Consider the following 18041-nt stretch of genomic DNA (forward strand, 5'->3'; position numbering starts at 1 on the left):
GTGGCCGGTTTCTCCATTAGGCATGGAGGATGCCACGTGTCATGACATAATAGGTCCAGGGTGGACGAATAGGCGTGTGCCACGTGGCAAACCCTGATAGTTCCAACTGGGGGACACTTGGCAGGACCTGATTGGCCTACGTGGCGCATTGTGATTGGTGGGAGCAAAATCCCCTAATCAAAAATAATTAACTCAAGTAACAAGTCGTGCATCGAACGGGCCAAAAGACTAGTTAATATTAATACTGTATTTATTTTAAGAAATGTGAAAAGTTTAGGAAGCATAATGAAGGAGTACAGATGGTAGAAAAATTTAGACACGTGACTTTTTTGGTTGAAAAGATGAAGAAGATGGGAAACGTTATAGAATGATGGTATTTGTATTTTTTTTTTAGTATTTAAATATTTTTAAATACTAAATATAAATAAATAAACAAACTTTGTCCGTATTTTTTCCATTTTCTCCACAAGGCAGCAAATTTGTTCATCTGATTGAATTCAGAAATAAAGAGAGAAAGTGAAAGAGAGAGGAGGAAGAAAGAGATGACTGTAGCAGCAGGTATTGGGTATGCATTAATAGCATTAGGCCCTTCTCTATCACTCTTTATTTCTGTCATCGCCAAAAAACCCTTCTTGATCCTCACCGTTCTCTCCAGGTATTTCTCTCCAATTTTTGTTTTTTTCCTTTTTGGTTTTCATTTCATTTTTAATTTATGCAATTGAACCCAGAAAATGAACTGGGTAATTTTCAATTTTAATGGGTTTTATTCAATGTTCTCAATCATCCTTAATTTTTGAAATTACTATGTTAATTGTATGTACTTCGTATTAGATTAGTGATTTTGCAAACTAAAGTAATTATTACATTTCTATGCCTTCTATGTTGTTGGTTCATTAATTTTCTGTTTAATTGTTACATTTTATTATTTATAATGAGTTTTGTGCTTTTGTTGATTGTTTGGCTGAGGTTCTTCTTTGTATTGAGTTGTGATGATTTGTATATTACATCATTTCAGCAGGTCTTAGGGTTTTTATGGTATTTTGTCAATGTTTCGAGAACCTACAGTACAGTGAAATAATACAGCCCAATTGTTAAATTTAATTACTTATAGACAGTAAGAATGAGATCAGAGATAACAATGAAACCGTGCTTGATGGTTAATTGCTTGCTGTTTGGTTGAGATAGGGGAAATAATTCTTGTGATACAGGAAAGAAAGGAGCTATGAGCCAGAGAGGTTTTTGTTGGTTCCAATGTGTATCTTATTTTTTTTAGCCTAGGCGATTATTCTTAATGTGGTATTCTGTAAAGATAGTTTGTGTGAAACATGTCTACTGGTTGCGTTTTCCTTCCTATTTAAGGCATTATTACCCATTCCCAATGCCTAAAGGTTTTTGTGTGGAATGATCAAAGAGATATCCCTCTTCTAAAGAATTGTGGTTTGTTTTTGGACTGACTATAGGATTGAGTCATTGAGATCTTCGAGCTATTCAATTCATTTAGGCATATTATCTTTCGCTTAGTAGCAAAGTTGGAGAATTGGAGACAGCGGCAGACAATTTTTGAAGTTTGGAGCATGGGACTAGTTAAGCAGAAAAACTCAGTCTTATGGGAACGAACTGAGCAGTCATGAGTAGTTCACCTGAGGTAATGAATATTTGAATGACCGCCTTAGATTCAGTTCTTACCTGAGGTTTTTAATGGCAACCTTGATTTACATCTTAGTAGACAGAGGTATTAAATACTATGAATAGCCGCCTTAGATCCACTTCTCAGCAACTAGAGTCCAGAGGTATTGAATAGCCACCTTAGATTAACTTTTTAGTTATCTGAAGATTTCACATGGAGATTATGATCTTTGTTGCTTACCATACGTCCATACCATTCCATATCCAAGGTATTAAATAGCCACCTATGGCTTACCATAACATTCCAGTGTTTTTAAAGAGGTTTCTTTCTAAGCTGGGATAGGATCATGGGAGGAAGAGAGGGTTGGATATACTGCAGCCTTAACCAAGCAGCTGCAAAGAGGCTCTTTTAGCCTTAACCTTGCAATCAAAAAATGTTTTTCAGTCAGACCCTTTATTTTTGAGGCAATTGACTGACTTACTACTTTACAACAAAAAGAGAAGTCAAGGACATTTTAGTGGAACAATTGCTGTTAATAAAGAAGAGGCATTACCTTTCTTTGTAGAGCTCCTCTGGAATTGATTTGTCTACTTAAATTATTATTGAATTGTTTTTATCGTGTCCACAACCGCTAGCAACTCCAACTTCATGTTAGTTAGTTGCAGGAACTATCCACTGACTTAATCTTTCCAGTTTCACAAACTGACCAAATAAGTCTTTCTAATTCTAACTTTTAGTTTATTAGGAACTGAAACCTTCCATCAGGATTTCTGACTAATGCTTAGCAACTTCCTACTCCAGCTGGAAAATTGGGAATTGTTTATTTAGAGCTGATCTTTATTGCTATATTGAAAACTTAGTTAATATTTGTCACTAGTGCTTGACTACAAAGTTGTCCTCAAGCAGATATTCTTATACACCAGATTATGGTATCAAGAAGAGGGGCGATATATAACGTAAGCAGATATGTTTGCAGCAATTTCGTCACCAGATTATGCAGCAATTTTGAAATGTTAGCTTTTGTTGTGGACATTTGTTCTCTAGAGTCTATATCTGTGTTTCTATGGTGTATTAGCAGAGTGATTTCTTTAAAAAAAAGTTATTTTCTATATCTGAGCCTAAATTAACTTAGACGATCATTGGAGTTGTTTCCATTATACTACAGCTGAAAAATATAATTATGCTCAAGGTTTTGGTTTATTATTGAGGTTACTTTAAGCTGAGGGTGCTCAGTTTTCTTTTCTGAAAATTGAAGTTACTCTAAGGAGTTAGATGTGAAAATATAATGCTCTGATCCTATGGAAAATATTTAACTTAGAGGCCAATCAACTATTGGATCTGTTTAAGCTTATTATAATTGTACTTCATATAGTTAGAGACTTAGAGTGACTTAAGGTGAAGCCATGATGGTGTGCCTTTGTCATACAATACTTAAATCTCCATTGTCCAGACTAGAAGGTTGTTAGATTATTATTTGAGTTCTTGTAAGTAGCTGCATTAAAGTAGTATCTGGGTTCTGTTAGGATAATGAATGGACAAATGTTGCCCTCAATTTTGTCTCACTTGTCTTTTATTTGGATTTTCAGCACACTACTATGGCTGGTGAGTTTGATTATGCTTTCAGGGCTTTGGAGGGGTTTTTTGCCTTTCAAGTCGACAGCGTGGTGGCCATATGCAATTCTTGTCTTTACATCTGTTTGCTTTCAGGAAGGACTTCGTATTCTTCTATGGAAAGCTTACCTGTATGTAACTATGTTTCCTTGTATATTGCGTCTCATGTACATGTACTGATTCTAATGTATTTTTGAGTTATTTATCTCTTTGGCAAGGGGAGAGTACTCTGATAGAGCCATAGTACATCTTACCTTTTTCTTTGCTATGTCTTTCAAATTTTCATCCATTAATTTTTTTTTTTCGTTTCTGTTTTCTATAAGAAAATAAAGTGGTGGGCATAATCGTTTGCATGTTTTGCGTTATGTGTAAAGAAAAGGATAAAAAGAGCAATAATTTAGTGTATTAGTTGCCTCTGGAGTGAGGAACCTATAAGTATACTTCTGAAGTTTTTGTAGGTTGTTTCAGTTGAATGTTCTTTAGTGTTATTTTCGAATATTTTGGTCTGATCATTTAAGAACAGCTGATTCAATATAGCTTAGCCTCTAAAAAGACACTTTCCTTTCATGCTGGGGTGTGGGGTCTATGTGGAAGATGGAATTTAATAAAATGATAACTGATACTTCTGTTTTTTTTTTTTTTTTTTTTTTTTTTTTTTTTTTTTGGGATCATCACTCATCATCTTCCATGTAAACCTTGCGCAGGAGGTTGGAGGACATGTTGGATGCATTTGCTGATAGGCTTTCGAAACCTCGCCTGTTTCTGACTGATAAGATGCAAATTGCTTTAGGTAAGCAGGTAATATTTTGTAATATGGATAAGTGCCAATGAAGCCGTTGCTATGGTAATCTGACATGCTCTTTGGACTTTGATCCCACAAAAATCACAAAAATGTTGTATGGATTTGTTTTCCCTTGTGAATTATTATTGTTTCCAATTTTGTTGGTTTCTGTGATGTTTGTGTGTGTGTTTGTTCGTTTTTTTTTTTTGTTTTGTTTTTTTTTTTTTTGTTTCTCCTTTTTTCTTTTTTCTTGACCTCAATATATGGTTTAAGTTATGAACTAAGTTGCTAAATTGTTCGCCTATATATCTCTTTGGGGAAAGGAGGGAAGCTGGGAAGTAGGTAGTAGATTTGTTCTTGAATTTAACTTTTGCAGATGCTGCTTTAGGAATAACTGGTCAGGGAAAAAAATCTGACTTGTGGTTGTCAGAACTAGCTAGGAGGGTGTCTTGGGGATTTTAAACTATAGACCCTAGATATTCTATCCACTAAGTTTTGGGTAGAAGCCAGTCTATTTCTGATTGTCTGGATTCAAATCTTCTTCGTGGAGACTTAAATGCATAATATTATCCTGCTAAATTATGCTAAAATATGGCCAGTAGTGACAATACTTAATCTCCAGCAGCTGATTTTATATTTTGTGCCCTTTGTGGCTTTGTATTTCTGAGACAATAACTGTAGTGCATTAAGAAAACAAGCGTGTTGATGTTTTTATGTATATATATTAATTATTCCTATTCTGGGGGTCTTTTTCATGATATAAATATGTAGTATATCTTGTGCTTTTGTTGAACAGACTAATAGTTCTAATCCAGTTCATATGCTTTTTCTTCAAATCAATTGCAAGCAGCTGGTGGCTTAGGTCATGGTGTGGCTCATGCTGTTTTTTTCTGCCTTAGCCTCTTGACACCTTCATTTGGACCTGCAACTTACTATGCTGACAGATGCACATGGATGCCTTTCTTTCTTATTTCGGGTTAGTCAGATTTGAATTGATTTTCCTTCCAGTTTGTGCATACATATGAATGGGTAAAGTTGCTGGAGGCCCTTTAATCTCTCTTTTGGTGCTACTGAGGGCTGTGTGGGAGGGAGGGGAAGGAGTTTCTATTAGATGACCTAAAATACAGTGGCTCTCCCAACATTTAGAAAAAGTACACAGTTTTTTCTCATCCTAAAGAAATGATAAATAGTTAAATACAACTGATAGATTCCATCAAAAAGAACTACGTAGTATTTTGTTTAAAATTATATGTATACATAGTATTGGTGGTAGGGGATTGTATAACTATGAATATGTTGCTACAGAAATTCAACCTCTGTAAGATTTTTTTTCTATTATGCATTTAAACAAAATTTTATTAAAAAGTCATGAGACTCATGACTGTTCTTTTCCCTATAATCATATTTCAAATGCTTCTAAATTGTAAAAAGTAATTCTTATTGACTATATCTTATTAACTTGAAAACATGGATAACTTTTGTATAATACCTTCAAGGTGAAATATACCTTTTTATCTAGTCAAACATCAAGGTACACCCTGTAATTTTTTTTAGTTTTAAAGGTTGTTTATGTTAGTGTCTGTATTGATGGGGTAGGAATAAACAGCTATGAGGTTTATTTTACTCTGTTGATATACTTTGGTTATCATCTGAAACACTCATATTATTGATTTGTACATGGCAGCTATTATTGCTCTTGCATTTGTTACCATTCATACATTCTCAATGGTGATTGCCTTCAACGGATATGCTGAATCGAAGAGAGTTGATCAGTATTTTGTTCCTACAGTTCATCTGATTGCCGGAATGCTGGTATACTTGCACACCCTGCAATTTAGTTCAGCGAATATACATTCATATATTGTGGTATAACGAATAATGTGCGCATTATTCTGCATGACATGTGTGACAATATTCCTATTAGCATAACATGATGATTTTGTTGTTATATGGTCTCTGTTATGGCTGTTCATAATAACTTAAGCATTATGTAGTATTGCTGAGAAAGTGAAATTGTGATAGTTGTGTAAGGCATTACATGTACTGGGATCCAAATCATTTGGTCATGGATTTATCTTACCAGAACAATAAATAGGTGGGAAGTGTGTTGTTTGTTGGCCAGGGTTTAGGATAGAGTTGTCGGAGATGAGAGAGAAGGTTAGAAGAGGATTATTGTACACCTTCATACACCTCATTATGAGGGAGGGAAGATGGGGGATGGACATTTTTCAAAGAGTGGACATATATCCACTCGAACTATGTTACTTGGACTCGAGTACCCATGTCCAAGCGTCCGACTCGGCTATTTTGTGAAAAAATTCCATGATTTTGAACTAAAAGTGAAGTGTCTGGGTGTCATACCCATGTCCGAATGTCGAGGGTCCGACACCGGTACGTGAGGTGAAATGAAGAGTCCGAGTAACATAGCACTCGAATAAATACTTCAGTAAAATCATTCCTCATATGCTAAAAGTTGTATGAAATTACTGGGTTCTAATACGAGTATATACATTAATCAAAGTAAATTTGACTCTCCGAGACATCTATACTTTTGTTGGAGATTTTAACAATTTTTTTTTTTTTTAAAAAAAGTTGTGGTTTTTGGAGCAATAATTGTTAGCTTGTCAACATAGAGACAGATAGGGGCAACTTTCTATTTAGTAATGTAATTATTGTTGAAAACTGGGTGATATTATATAGGAGTGTTTTTGCAATTTTATGAAATTAATTCAGTATTTTGTTTGCCCTGACATTAGATCTTATTGTGTTTCAAGCTACTGTACTATATTGTGGTTTATCTGCTGACATAAATAAAAAGACTTGGCTCTTTTTTTTTTTTTTTTTTTTTTTTCCCAGACACTCATTAATTTTGCTCCTGGTGGGTGCATCATTTCCATTCCTTTGCTGTATTTTATGGCTGCGTTGACACTGATTCATTGTGGGAAGATGGCGTGGAGAAGATTGGTTGATGAACAGCGTAGAGGGATTACTTTGCAGTAGTCAATCATCTTTCTTACAAACTCAGTTACTTTGCCAGTCCTACAATACTCCTTAATTAACCCATACTCCTCAAGTATGCTGTAGAATCTTTCTCCAACAAATTTGTATTGTTTAGATTTCTCTTTTGAGCAACCCAATTTCCAGTTATAGGCGAGATATATGGTCAGATTCTTTGAGGTTCAGGTAAAAGGCTGAACGAGTGCAGTTTATTAAAAAATTTACTGTAGGATGTATGCTTTAACAATTACTGTTGATTTGTAAATTTCATATAAAGCCTAATTCAGTAATATATACTGCTTACTATTACCATGTAAATATCATGTAAACTCAATCATTCAACATCCTTTTTTTTTTTTTTTTTTTCTTTCGTTTTGGTTATCTGTGATAGTATGAGTTTCCTTCTGTAGTAGGGAACTATTACATTGAGAAAATGAGCAAATGCACAAAGGAATCGTCAAACACACAACCAAAAATAACTATTTAAGACCTTCACCTCAATTAGACAGGAATCACAGGATCCCTTCGCCTTTGACTGGTTAAGGTGAAGGGGGAACAACAGGGAGGGTTATTGGGTTTGAGCAACAGGTCATGCCAATTTTATGCCTTCGACCTTTGCTACATACATGATACATCAACTGTGAGATTTTGAGCAAAGGTTAAGGTTACAATTTACAAACAATGTGGCTCGTGAAGTACATAACTCGAACATTTTCTCAAGCAACTTATACTTTTGTGCAGTCCTTCGGAGCAAAAACGCATAAAACCTTCGTTGGAACCATTAGAAATTTAGAATTATAAGTTTCATGTGTAAATTTACTTGGGATAGATGACTTTATTATCACTTTAGTTACAGCACCGAAGACTAGAAGAGCATGGTATAAAGGCGAAAGAATAATAATACTTCTTACATCAGTAATGGAATTTGTGGAATACTGCTAGAATTTTTCTTGCACAGCCAAAACCTATTTACACCTGTTACCGATATCTAAATGGAGGGAATTACAACGTAGATCAGCTCAGCTAACCTTGAAATTCATACTTGTATTTCTTTATCACTATCACTAAGCAAAATAATGAAGGAACGATATCTGCAGTACGTATTATACAGATACAAACGCCTAAAGGAAAGGGGGGAAAATTTGTATCTCAAATCTCTAATCAATAATATACTCAGTTCATGTTAGCATGAGTATTTATTTGTGAAAGACCTTCCAAATCTCTCTATCAGTCATCTCTTTGACTAAATGAACTCCAAAAATGTTTTCATCGACTATATTTCTCAAATGCCGAGCTCCACTGTTGAAGCCAACATAATTCCTCTTTGTTGCTAGATATAGAACTCCATAAGGAGGCCTAAGACACTGGTAAAACAAAACGCAGTAAAAGTGTTTCAGTAAACAGCATAATTTAAGAGCGTTGCAAAATGAACCAGGCAAACTAATAAGAAACATTAATAGTGAACGAAAGAAGCTAACCTTTTTAATCAGTGCATAGAGTTTCTTCAGAGAGGTTACTGAGCAAGGAATCTCAGTCATCAAAACAACATCATAACCACAATCTCCATGATCTGATTCACTAGCCCTTTCCCAAGCTCGGCTTCCAGAAAGCTTCCTAGAACGCCTCGGTTTTGTTGAGGACTCTAGCCCAGTTATGCTGCCTTCTTGGCTACTACACCCATCATTAAAATCATCCTCTGAAAAGCACATACTCATTCCAGGAGTAGCTTCAAAAGCATCATTTCTCACAACAGATAAGACAGAGGGTAGCTCTTCCCAGTCCCCAGCATAAAAATGCACAGCGGGAGCCAAAGGTTGCCTAGATGGAGTCACAGGCCCCTCAGGTTGGCGACTTTGTCGGTCTCTAGCATGTTCCAAATTAGCCAGGACATTGGGAATGGTTGCACATCTAATAGTTTCTGCATTTATGTCTTGAAAATGCACAGTACATGCACCCTGCATTTGGTGACAAGACAGTTGATGAGTTATAGACACTACTGCAATTGTTCTGTCCATATATTTGATCTCAGGGAAGAAAAAAAAACAAACATGAGATTATTATCTTACCCTAGTTTCTCAAATCATGTTTGCTTAAAATAGTGCCACTATGAAAATTCAACAATGTTTTTGGGAATTTCAAAGAAACCAAGTGGACAAAGTAATCGAATGAAATCCCCCCAGCTTCCCCTCGGCCCCCTTCCCCCCACTCAGTCTCATGGTCTTATTCCTAGCTCTATTAAAAATATTCCATACAAGAGGATTGATAGTCTACAGATTTCTGCACAGGCTCAAGATCCAATGGGTAAAACAACTGTTAATTGATGATCACCGAAACAGGGCTGAGAATCTAATAGTTTACTTGCATGACATCCTCACCCAGTCACTCACCACCAAAACGGACAAAAGTAGGCGCAGAGAAGAATATACAACTTAATTGGTGTCAGAACCCGATAATACGGATATATACTAGCTTTCCCACTACTTAAAGTCAGGTTCAGGGCTCTTGGATTGTCTAGTAGGGCAACAACCGGAATGCAATTATGCAATGGCGAAATAGAACACAGCGGAAAGCAGGAAATTGATCGGATTTATAAACGTCTATCATCCTATCGTTGATCAAATGACATCACTAAAAGGCTTCCCATATATTATCATGGAAAAAACAAAGAGCACAGATCTCACCGATCAAAGTACATCACAGACAAGGAAAAAATATTCACAAGGTTCCTCAAAATTCATCCAGATATAGGGATCTAAAATATTCAGGTTATGTAGTTGAAGTGTGGTGGAACATCATTCCAGCAGCAAAAAAATGGAAAGATATGAAATTAGCTAAGCTCATCAAATAGAATACATATATACCTTCAAGCAGGCAAAAATACCAGGAAGCCCATAGCTGCAGGAAAGCTGTCACAAGAAAAATAAAAATTTATCAACTTTTGAAGTGAAACTTGTAGAGAGATCAATTCAATCGGAGTGAAAATGAAAAAGATAGTCCCCAAGAAATCAGCGAAGGATTTGGACTGAAATTTTTTGTACAAAACCTCAAATGGAAAAAAATAACATTACTTCTAATAAAGCAAAGTTTTCTGCCCATTATATACACACCTCAAGCACTCTTTTGCCCCTGAAGCTTAATTGCCCATCACGGATCTCATGTTTAAGGACATTTACAAGATCAAACGAACTATCCCAGGGTTTGAGTGATGCTGCACATAAGATAAACTTATATTTATTTATAATAAATGTTTATATTGACCTTTTTTAAAAAAATAAAAAATTTATATCAATCAACAAAAAAAGAAACTAAAAGAAGCATATTTACAGGCTACAGAGGACATTAGAACTTTATAAAAGCATCAATTCACTTACCATCCATTTTTGAGCATATTGTTTCAAGCCCACTGAAACCAACTATATCTGCAACATTAATCTTTCCCTGCAATACACAAGCAACTCATTAGTTTCATAGATCTAGGACACACAGTCCTGAGCTAGGGCAGACCTGGATAAGATAGTAATAATTTAATAACCGTCCTTCAACACTGCTCAGTTAGAAGTGAAAAATCAGAAGAGGCAAGGTTGCTAGATGCATACAGTCATTCAGATGAACTTACATGTTAGTAACTTAGTACTACTACTTTAACAGTTTTTTGATCACAATAAAGCACTCCAACTTACAAATTTTAAATATCCAAGTATAAAAGTTTGGATTTATTCAAATTGAACTGCAACGCCAACCAATCACTTCGAAGCAAATCTAAAAAACAATATGTTGGCCAAGACCAACACACAAAAATTGGCACAACTCCAATTCATCACCAGGGCAGAAAAACCTATCCCCTCACCCAACTACGTAGATACTAGGAGACTTTGACATTTGCATAAATACTCTTCAATATTTCTATCACATACTACACTGAAATGTCCTATGCATTCGATGTCTGCTTTACTAGATGATTTATGAATTCAATAGGGCCTAAGAAGAAGTTTTATATTCCAAATACAACCAGTATGGTATACCAAATAACCTTAACTTTTATACTTGCCCAATGTAAATTTAACAAAACAAAAATATTTGATAACAAGTCCCAAGGAAAAACCTTGAATGCATGGAGTTCTTGTCCATCAGCATTCTCTCCATCACCCTTGGAAGCTTGTACCACCTGAGATAAGATAACAAGCGAGTCAATATGCTGCCGGACACCCAAATCATTTCAAAAGTGAAGCATCCTAGTATCTATCAACACCTTCATCATCAGGTAAAGCAGGCAACAAAAAGATTTATAAAGTAACAGACTTCCACCGAGTTCTTCAAAAGGTACTGAACATAATTCTCACCTTTGATGGGAGAATTTCAACAGCGGGTGGAGTAAATTGTGCATCTCTGTCTGAAACAGCAGAGATGCTGGGATTTCCTCGATCATGGGGCAACAACCCTGGTATGCACTGTGCTAACAATGGCGTGGCACGCATAATGCTTGATCCTCACACTCAAACAATTCTGTAAACACAAGGAACAATTAGCCCTACATATACAAATCCTAAATAACATGAATAAGAAGATAATCCCTAATCACAAGTACAATGAGTACACTTATTCATAGCTCAAATAAAATAAGAGACTCATTTATGTGATAAAACACACATAAATTTGACATGAAATTGAACAAGTCTCCATATAACACAAAGTAAAATTTAAAAAATAAAAATCCAATACAGAAAATTAGGCAGAATATGAGATTACACGAGGAAAATCATTAATTAAGAAAACCTTAATTAAAATCCAACAACCACATAAATCTCCATCAAATCTAATTTTCCCCCATTTTTCTGAACATCATGATAAACACAATCAATAACACAAATAACAATCAACAAAAACCCCACTAAAATTCGATGCACAAAACCAACTATTATGTCAAATTAACAACTACCCAACAACAAATTCACAAACCCCACTTCACCAATCACATTTTCAAAGCAGACCCAGAAAAAATCACATCAAAAACAAGCAAAATTGAAGCAAAAACAAATAAAATAAGAGCTGGGAACTCACCAAAGAGCTGAAATTGACAAAGATGAACAAGAGTTGAAATCTGAAAATAATAAAGCTTAAAAATCAAACGAAGGATGGGTAAGTAGGAGGAAATGAGATCGCGTGGGATTACCAGAAAAATGGGAAATAAAAATGGAAAGTCAAAAAGGGAGGAGAAGAAAAAAAGGAAAAGAAAACAAGGTAAGCTGCTTACAGAGTGGAGAAAGAGAGAAGGACAGAGAGAAGCTTCGATTCAGAGTTCCTAGATAGTTTGGCAAACCCCATTGGCTCGTAAATTACTCTCTTTTAATTTGGTCGTTATGTCGAGGTTGGTCGTGTGCTCTCTCATTCATCATGAGGTGTTAATATTCCCTCCTTTTCAAATTAATTGTCTATGTACCTTATTGTATCAAGAGTTATAACCTGAATTATATGTATCTAGGATATGAGATCAAATCTTGTATACATTGTTGGAAGTAATACAAAGCAAAGTCGGTAGAAAATTTTACTCGGTATTTCCTAATTATTCTATTTTGAGAAAGTGTTTTGTTCCACATTGTTGGAGATTAAAAGTTTACTTTATTTTGATATTTAAATATAAATAAGATAATTTAATAGCTTCTCCTTGTGGTTTGGGCTAGAAAAGGAATCCTCATCCGGCCGGAAGCCCTAGATTTGTGAATTGTGATAAAATAAAATGATGTAATAAATCAAGGATAAAGGGAATAAAAAAAAATCAAATACTCTAACCTCTCTTTCTTATTTTTTTTGCTCCATTGGTAATTTGGTTGGAAAGAGTTCATGAGATAAAAGAATGATGGTATCAATTGTAATTGGTGTAAGAGTAGAGCAATGGGTTCATATAAGTAATAACTATATATATATGTGGCAAAATTAAGGGAATGAACTAAAATTAAAGTAGGACAAACTTAAAGGGGCGAACTAAAATGAAAAGTGAGGCAAACATTTAGGATGTGAAATGTAATCTAAGATTTGTCGTGGTCCAAAAGGTGGTGTCAACCAATGCAAAAAACCTAAGTTAGTTTTTGCGCACCTTTTATTGACCCTTAAGTCCTCTAAACAAAACGAGATGGATAATCTTATAACAATATTGTTAAATAAATACTTTTCAGCTTGAGTTTAATTTAAGATGTACTTTTTATGCTAAAATTGTTTATGTTCCTAAAAGTTCTTAACAATCTGAATTTTGACACTATGTAAAAGTTTTAATTTAATCAATTAATTCGTAATTTACAAGTAATAAAATATTTGTTCATGTGTGAATTTATTATATTCATTGCCTATTTATTTCAACATATGAATCATGAAATTGAAAGCTCCGACAAATTGGACTTAAATGGAGAAGATGGGTACACCAAATACTACTCAGTAACACCAATCATTGTGTACGTGTTATATAGATAAAGTTTAAATATAAGGTAGATACATAATCATCATTCAATACCATAATATAACTTCCTTCTATATTATTATATTCATTGAAACCATACTTATATAGTTTTGTTGCTAACTATGTATTGACGTATATAATATGGTTAGTGGGAGTAATATAGACGTATAGTACAGTAGTTTAATTAAATTCTTGATTAAATATAAATATGATTAGATTAGAGAGAAAGTGGGAGTAAAATCTGGAAGAGGAGCAGCGGCAGGTTGTTGGGGGATGAGGCTGTCACTTTGTCATTAGGGGGGTGGGCAGGTTGGACTTTGGAGGTGCAATTTTATCATTTTCATACTAAGTACTATGCTTTGTGTTTTATTACTTTTGTAGTTTTATTATTATATCATGAATGTGGGGAAAATGGTGCATGTTATTGTCACACATGACCACAAATTGAGGGGAGTGAATGTAATTATTTTCGATTTTTCGAATACTTGGAAAACTTTAGACCTCCTATTGTTACAACATGTGTCTTAAAATACTACTTCATAATAAGTACATTGGTCATTGTTATCGTCATTAATGATGAAAATAATTATAGGTGGTGGGTTTCTCATAACACCACACGTTCGAGTGTTAGACTATCAGACTTTGTAATTTCATAGGTCATGCCTAGAGACCTAAATAGGTTCAAAAAAGTTACTCTAGATGTCGTGTTTGAAACATGTTAATCTTCTACAAACGAGTCAAACACAACACAATTGCACAACCCATATACTATATACTACGTATTATGTTGTGCCTAGGCATAACAGTTAGGGCATGTTCTCTTACGTTGAAATTCAGTTCAGTTCAGCTCAGCTCAATTCAGTTCAGTTCAGCTCAGCTCAACTCCTAATTTCTTTCTCTTATAAAATATTCAATTCAGTTCATTTCAGCTCAGTTCAGTTCAGTTCAGCTCAATTCAGTTCAATTCAGTTCAGTGCATTTTAATATTCATGCACAACCCATTGCTCACCCTGCCCGATTTGACGACTAGCTGATAACCTACAAATTTTTGCCTACACTCCGAGGTAGGCAGAGCTGCCTGCACCCCTACTCCTTCCTAATGACGTCATTTTGGTTGTTTTTTTCAGTTTCAAATCACCTATAAAATGTTCATTTTCATCAATGCAAAGTTCACTTATGTATTATTAAATGTTCATTTCTTTAGAATAATTATTAATTGTTTAATTATGCTAATACGACATGATAAAATATTCAACTTATTATATTTTTGTATTTGTGTTTCTAGATGACTATTTATAGTAGTACTCAAGGAAAAAAGAAAAAGTTCATATCCTTCTTAATAAAATCAAATGAAATTGCATACCACCAAAAATTGAACAATTGGATATTAAAATAATGTACAATACAATTCCACATATATTATCAAACACAATAAGATTATCAAAAAAAAAAAAATCAAACACAATAAACTTCTTGATCCAAATAAAAAATTCAAGCTTGTGATATTGGTTCATGTTGCTTGGCGACTCCATGCCTTTTCGGTTTCCTTCTTTTTGCCGTCTTTCTTTTTTCTTTGATTGCTATTGTGTGATCTAACTTACTATATGCAAGATTCTTTTTAAACCAATAAAAAAAATATTGTGTTTATGAATATAAACATGTATGGATGAGTATAAAGCATGATCGGTGTGAAAAGTAACATCTATTAGAATATAAATGAACATATATATAATAAATGATCATCTATTAATATGATAATGAACAACTATCAATACATAAATGAACATATCTACATTATTCAATATGGAAATGAACATCTATTGATATATACATGAACATATATTAGTTTGAAAATGATCATGAAATATAATAATCGATGAACATATACATAAAATATATACGTAAATAAACACTTTGAAGTTATGAATATGTGATTGACTATATATCTATATGAGAAAAGAGATTTTGAAATTTAAAATTGAAACGAACATGGAATATTTGAAGAAGATGACAAAAACATGAACATTTATCAAAATTTTAATAATTGGATGCTAGTATGTGAAATTGTGAATGACCATACACTATTATGTGATTGAACATCTATGAAAATAATAATAAACATTTATCAAAATATTTTCCCACTCCAAACTATGATAAAGAATGAATATTATTATGTGAATGACTATGTACTAATATATGAGTGAATATTTATATATAAATAAACTTTTATATATAAATGAACATTTATATTATTTATCTATTAATATGTTAATGATAGTATACTAATATATAAATGAACATTTATCAAAGTAGAAATGAACATTCATAAAAAAAAAAATAATAATAATAATAAAAAATCACTACGAATTAAATGTATTAATACTTACATTTTTCCAGAATCTTTGTTTTTCTTCTTTGAAATTATTTAAATCTTTATGCAAAAAAAAAATAAAAAAATAAAAATAAAGAATGTATTGGTTTAATTAACTAGTTTTGAACAAAAATTACTAGAACTATAGTATTATACTTACATTGATACATTTTCCATGGTTGATTTTTCAATTATGTACTTGAAATACAATCGCAACAAAAATTTTAGCAAAACCTAGAGTTTATACTCTTTTTCGTTCCAAACTTAAACAAAATAACTTACTCTTTGAATTTCGCCTTTGTTTTGATGAATTTTGAAGTGATTAAACAAATTCTTGTGATAATTTTGTAAAAAAATTTCCATTAAAGCTTTTTTTAGAGAGAAAATGACTAGGAAATGGGTAAGGAGGGAGAAAATGGCAAATGGGTGAGGAGAGAGACAATAGCTAAGAAATCGGTAAGGAGAGAGAAAATGCAAATGAAGGCTTTGATTTATTTTTTCTTATGTAGGGTGTAAAATCAGTTAGTGTGCAGTGGGAATGAAGGTAGGAGAAGGGATTAATCGTAGGGATGTAGGTAGAGCTCCCTACTCTAGAGTTTAGGGATAGATAATCGTAGGGATGTAGGTAGAGCTCCCTACTCTAGAGTCTAGGGATAGATAATTAGCTGATAACCAGCTCAGGTTCGCCTAATTTCATAATGTGGCTGGCCCATGCCCAACTGTTGCTCTACCTAACTACCTTCTATTGAAAAAATAAAATAAAAATATAGAAGTAATTTTCAACTTCCTCAATAGTCCTTGTCAAAAGAAAGAAAAAAAATAATCTTCCTCAATAGTCAACACAAAAAGTCAACTATAAGTTCTTCATCTCTTCTCAGGCTCTCAAGAGTGAAGAACATAAATTTCGGAGACAATTAATTTATCTTCACTAAATTTAAATGCTTCCTATGCAATTTCGCCTTCTCTTTATCAATTGAAGAATAAGATCTCCACAATTAAGGTATTCCTTTGATGATCCTTTCCAATTTTTGGTCTAGGGTTTATAATTTTTACCAATTTTGCGTTATTCATCCTTAATTTTGTTCAACAATCTAATATTCGAAACCAATTTATGAGCTTTGATTATTAACTTATTATTTCCATTTTTGAAATTCTGATTGGTCTGACAAAATTCCATTTTTCTTCAAGCTGCTTGAAACAATTGATTGAATTGTAGTACATTGATACTACAAGTATTTGAAATTCGTCTGGTGTGTGAATTAGGCAATTTTTTTTTGGAATGTATATCAAAGTAGTGCAGTAGCCCTGTTCTGGAATGCTATAACTCTGGTAATAGAATTAAGAGTGAAAGTCCGGTTTTCGGTTTGGATTTGGCCCAAGTCTAGTTCAGTGTAATCCGAAATAAGATTCGGGTTTTCGATTTTGAGTTGGTCCAATCCAAATTTCCACCAATTCCAATCCAATTAGGTTAACCTTAGTTTATGGTGTGTGTTAGCTAAGAGGGATTGAGTAGTCTATCATTTTGTTCAAAGACTTGGTGTGCCTATTTTGCTTGATGAGTTCAGGATTTATGAAACATGATTTTACAGGATTAATGTGTAAGAATATAAAACTTTCAGTAAGTTACATTCAGTATTGGTTTATGATCATTGTATTGTGTATGGCACTAGTGTGTTACGAGTTCACGGTGTTTGGAAAATTCTCAGGTCATAAGATGGGCTATGAGAGTAAAAGCTATTTGAATGTGATCATGGCATTTGATACTATTTCAATAAAACATGTATCAAGTCTTTAGCATCTTCCTTTGTTCAAGTTTTAATGTCCTTCATGATTTATCTACATCCTAATATTGTCCTTATAAGTATACTTTTGCTGTTGTTCTATTTGTTCTGTTACAATAATAACAGGTTAGAAATTTTCTGTCAGTATGACTGTGACCATTTTTTAGCCTATTAGCTCAGCATGGCAGAGCGTTGTGTAGCGTTTAGCAGCACAATGATGTAGGTTCAACTCCTACATAGGCTTTATATAATCTTCAATGACAATCTACGTGTTCTGCTGAGTGCAGTTACTTTCAGATAGATTTATTTTCTTTTTTTTACTCATTAATGAGGAAGTTAAGCTGGGTTTGATGGAGGGCTGAGACAGAAAACAACAAGCTCCTTTTCTCAAACATTTTCTTCTTTTTTTTTTTTTCTTTCTCCAA

The 18041-nt window shown here is 33.7% G+C and overlaps 2 protein-coding genes across 3 annotated transcripts; one reads left to right on the forward strand and one right to left on the reverse strand.

Moving 5' to 3' along the window:
* Window positions 1-449: 449 nt before the first annotated feature.
* LOC110689273 (gamma-secretase subunit APH1-like) lies at window positions 450-7334 on the forward strand. The gene is made up of 6 exons (XM_021866026.1): window positions 450-655; window positions 3214-3369; window positions 3943-4028; window positions 4870-4995; window positions 5704-5831; window positions 6876-7334. Exons 1-6 carry the CDS (start codon window positions 543-545, stop codon window positions 7017-7019), a joined length of 753 nt encoding a protein of 250 aa, XP_021721718.1. The 5' UTR covers window positions 450-542; the 3' UTR covers window positions 7020-7334.
* A 527-nt stretch (window positions 7335-7861) lies between these two features.
* LOC110689272 lies at window positions 7862-12408 on the reverse strand. Of its 2 annotated transcripts, none has more exons than XM_021866024.1 (9): window positions 12268-12408; window positions 12075-12129; window positions 11357-11519; window positions 11119-11181; window positions 10388-10454; window positions 10124-10224; window positions 9878-9922; window positions 8495-8971; window positions 7862-8380 (listed from the first exon to the last, which is right to left on the reverse strand). In XM_021866024.1, the coding sequence occupies exons 3-9, from the start codon at window positions 11489-11491 to the stop codon at window positions 8213-8215; spliced, it is 1056 nt and encodes a 351-aa protein (XP_021721716.1). In that variant the 5' UTR covers window positions 11492-11519; window positions 12075-12129; window positions 12268-12408; the 3' UTR covers window positions 7862-8212. The 2 variants fall into 2 exon arrangements, with proteins under 2 accessions (XP_021721716.1, XP_021721717.1); XM_021866025.1 differs by having other exon boundaries at window positions 12075-12114; window positions 12268-12400.
* Window positions 12409-18041: the final 5633 nt, after the last annotated feature.

The sequence above is a fragment of the Chenopodium quinoa genome, unplaced genomic scaffold (assembly GCF_001683475.1).
Source record: "Chenopodium quinoa cultivar QQ74 unplaced genomic scaffold, ASM168347v1, whole genome shotgun sequence".
NCBI lineage: Eukaryota > Viridiplantae > Streptophyta > Magnoliopsida > Caryophyllales > Amaranthaceae > Chenopodium > Chenopodium quinoa.

What these genes read in the sequence shown, in the direction of transcription:
- LOC110689273 (XM_021866026.1), top strand. Translation starts at nt 543, where the DNA reads ATGACTGTAGCAGCAGGTATTGGGTATGCATTAATAGCATTAGGCCCT. An exon ending in TAAGATGCAAATTGCTTTAG is followed by an intron (nt 4,029 to 4,869) that starts GTAAGCAGGTAA and finishes AATTGCAAGCAG; the next exon opens with CTGGTGGCTTAGGTCATGGT. An exon ending in ATCTGATTGCCGGAATGCTG is followed by an intron (nt 5,832 to 6,875) that starts GTATACTTGCAC and finishes TTTTTTTCCCAG; the next exon opens with ACACTCATTAATTTTGCTCC.
- LOC110689272 (XM_021866024.1), bottom strand. Translation starts at nt 11,491, where the DNA reads ATGCGTGCCACGCCATTGTTAGCACAGTGCATACCAGGGTTGTTGCCC. An exon ending in AAGAACTCCATGCATTCAAG is followed by an intron (nt 10,455 to 11,118) that starts GTTTTTCCTTGG and finishes TGTGTATTGCAG; the next exon opens with GGAAAGATTAATGTTGCAGA. An exon ending in GTATTTTTGCCTGCTTGAAG is followed by an intron (nt 8,972 to 9,877) that starts GTATATATGTAT and finishes CACCAAATGCAG; the next exon opens with GGTGCATGTACTGTGCATTT.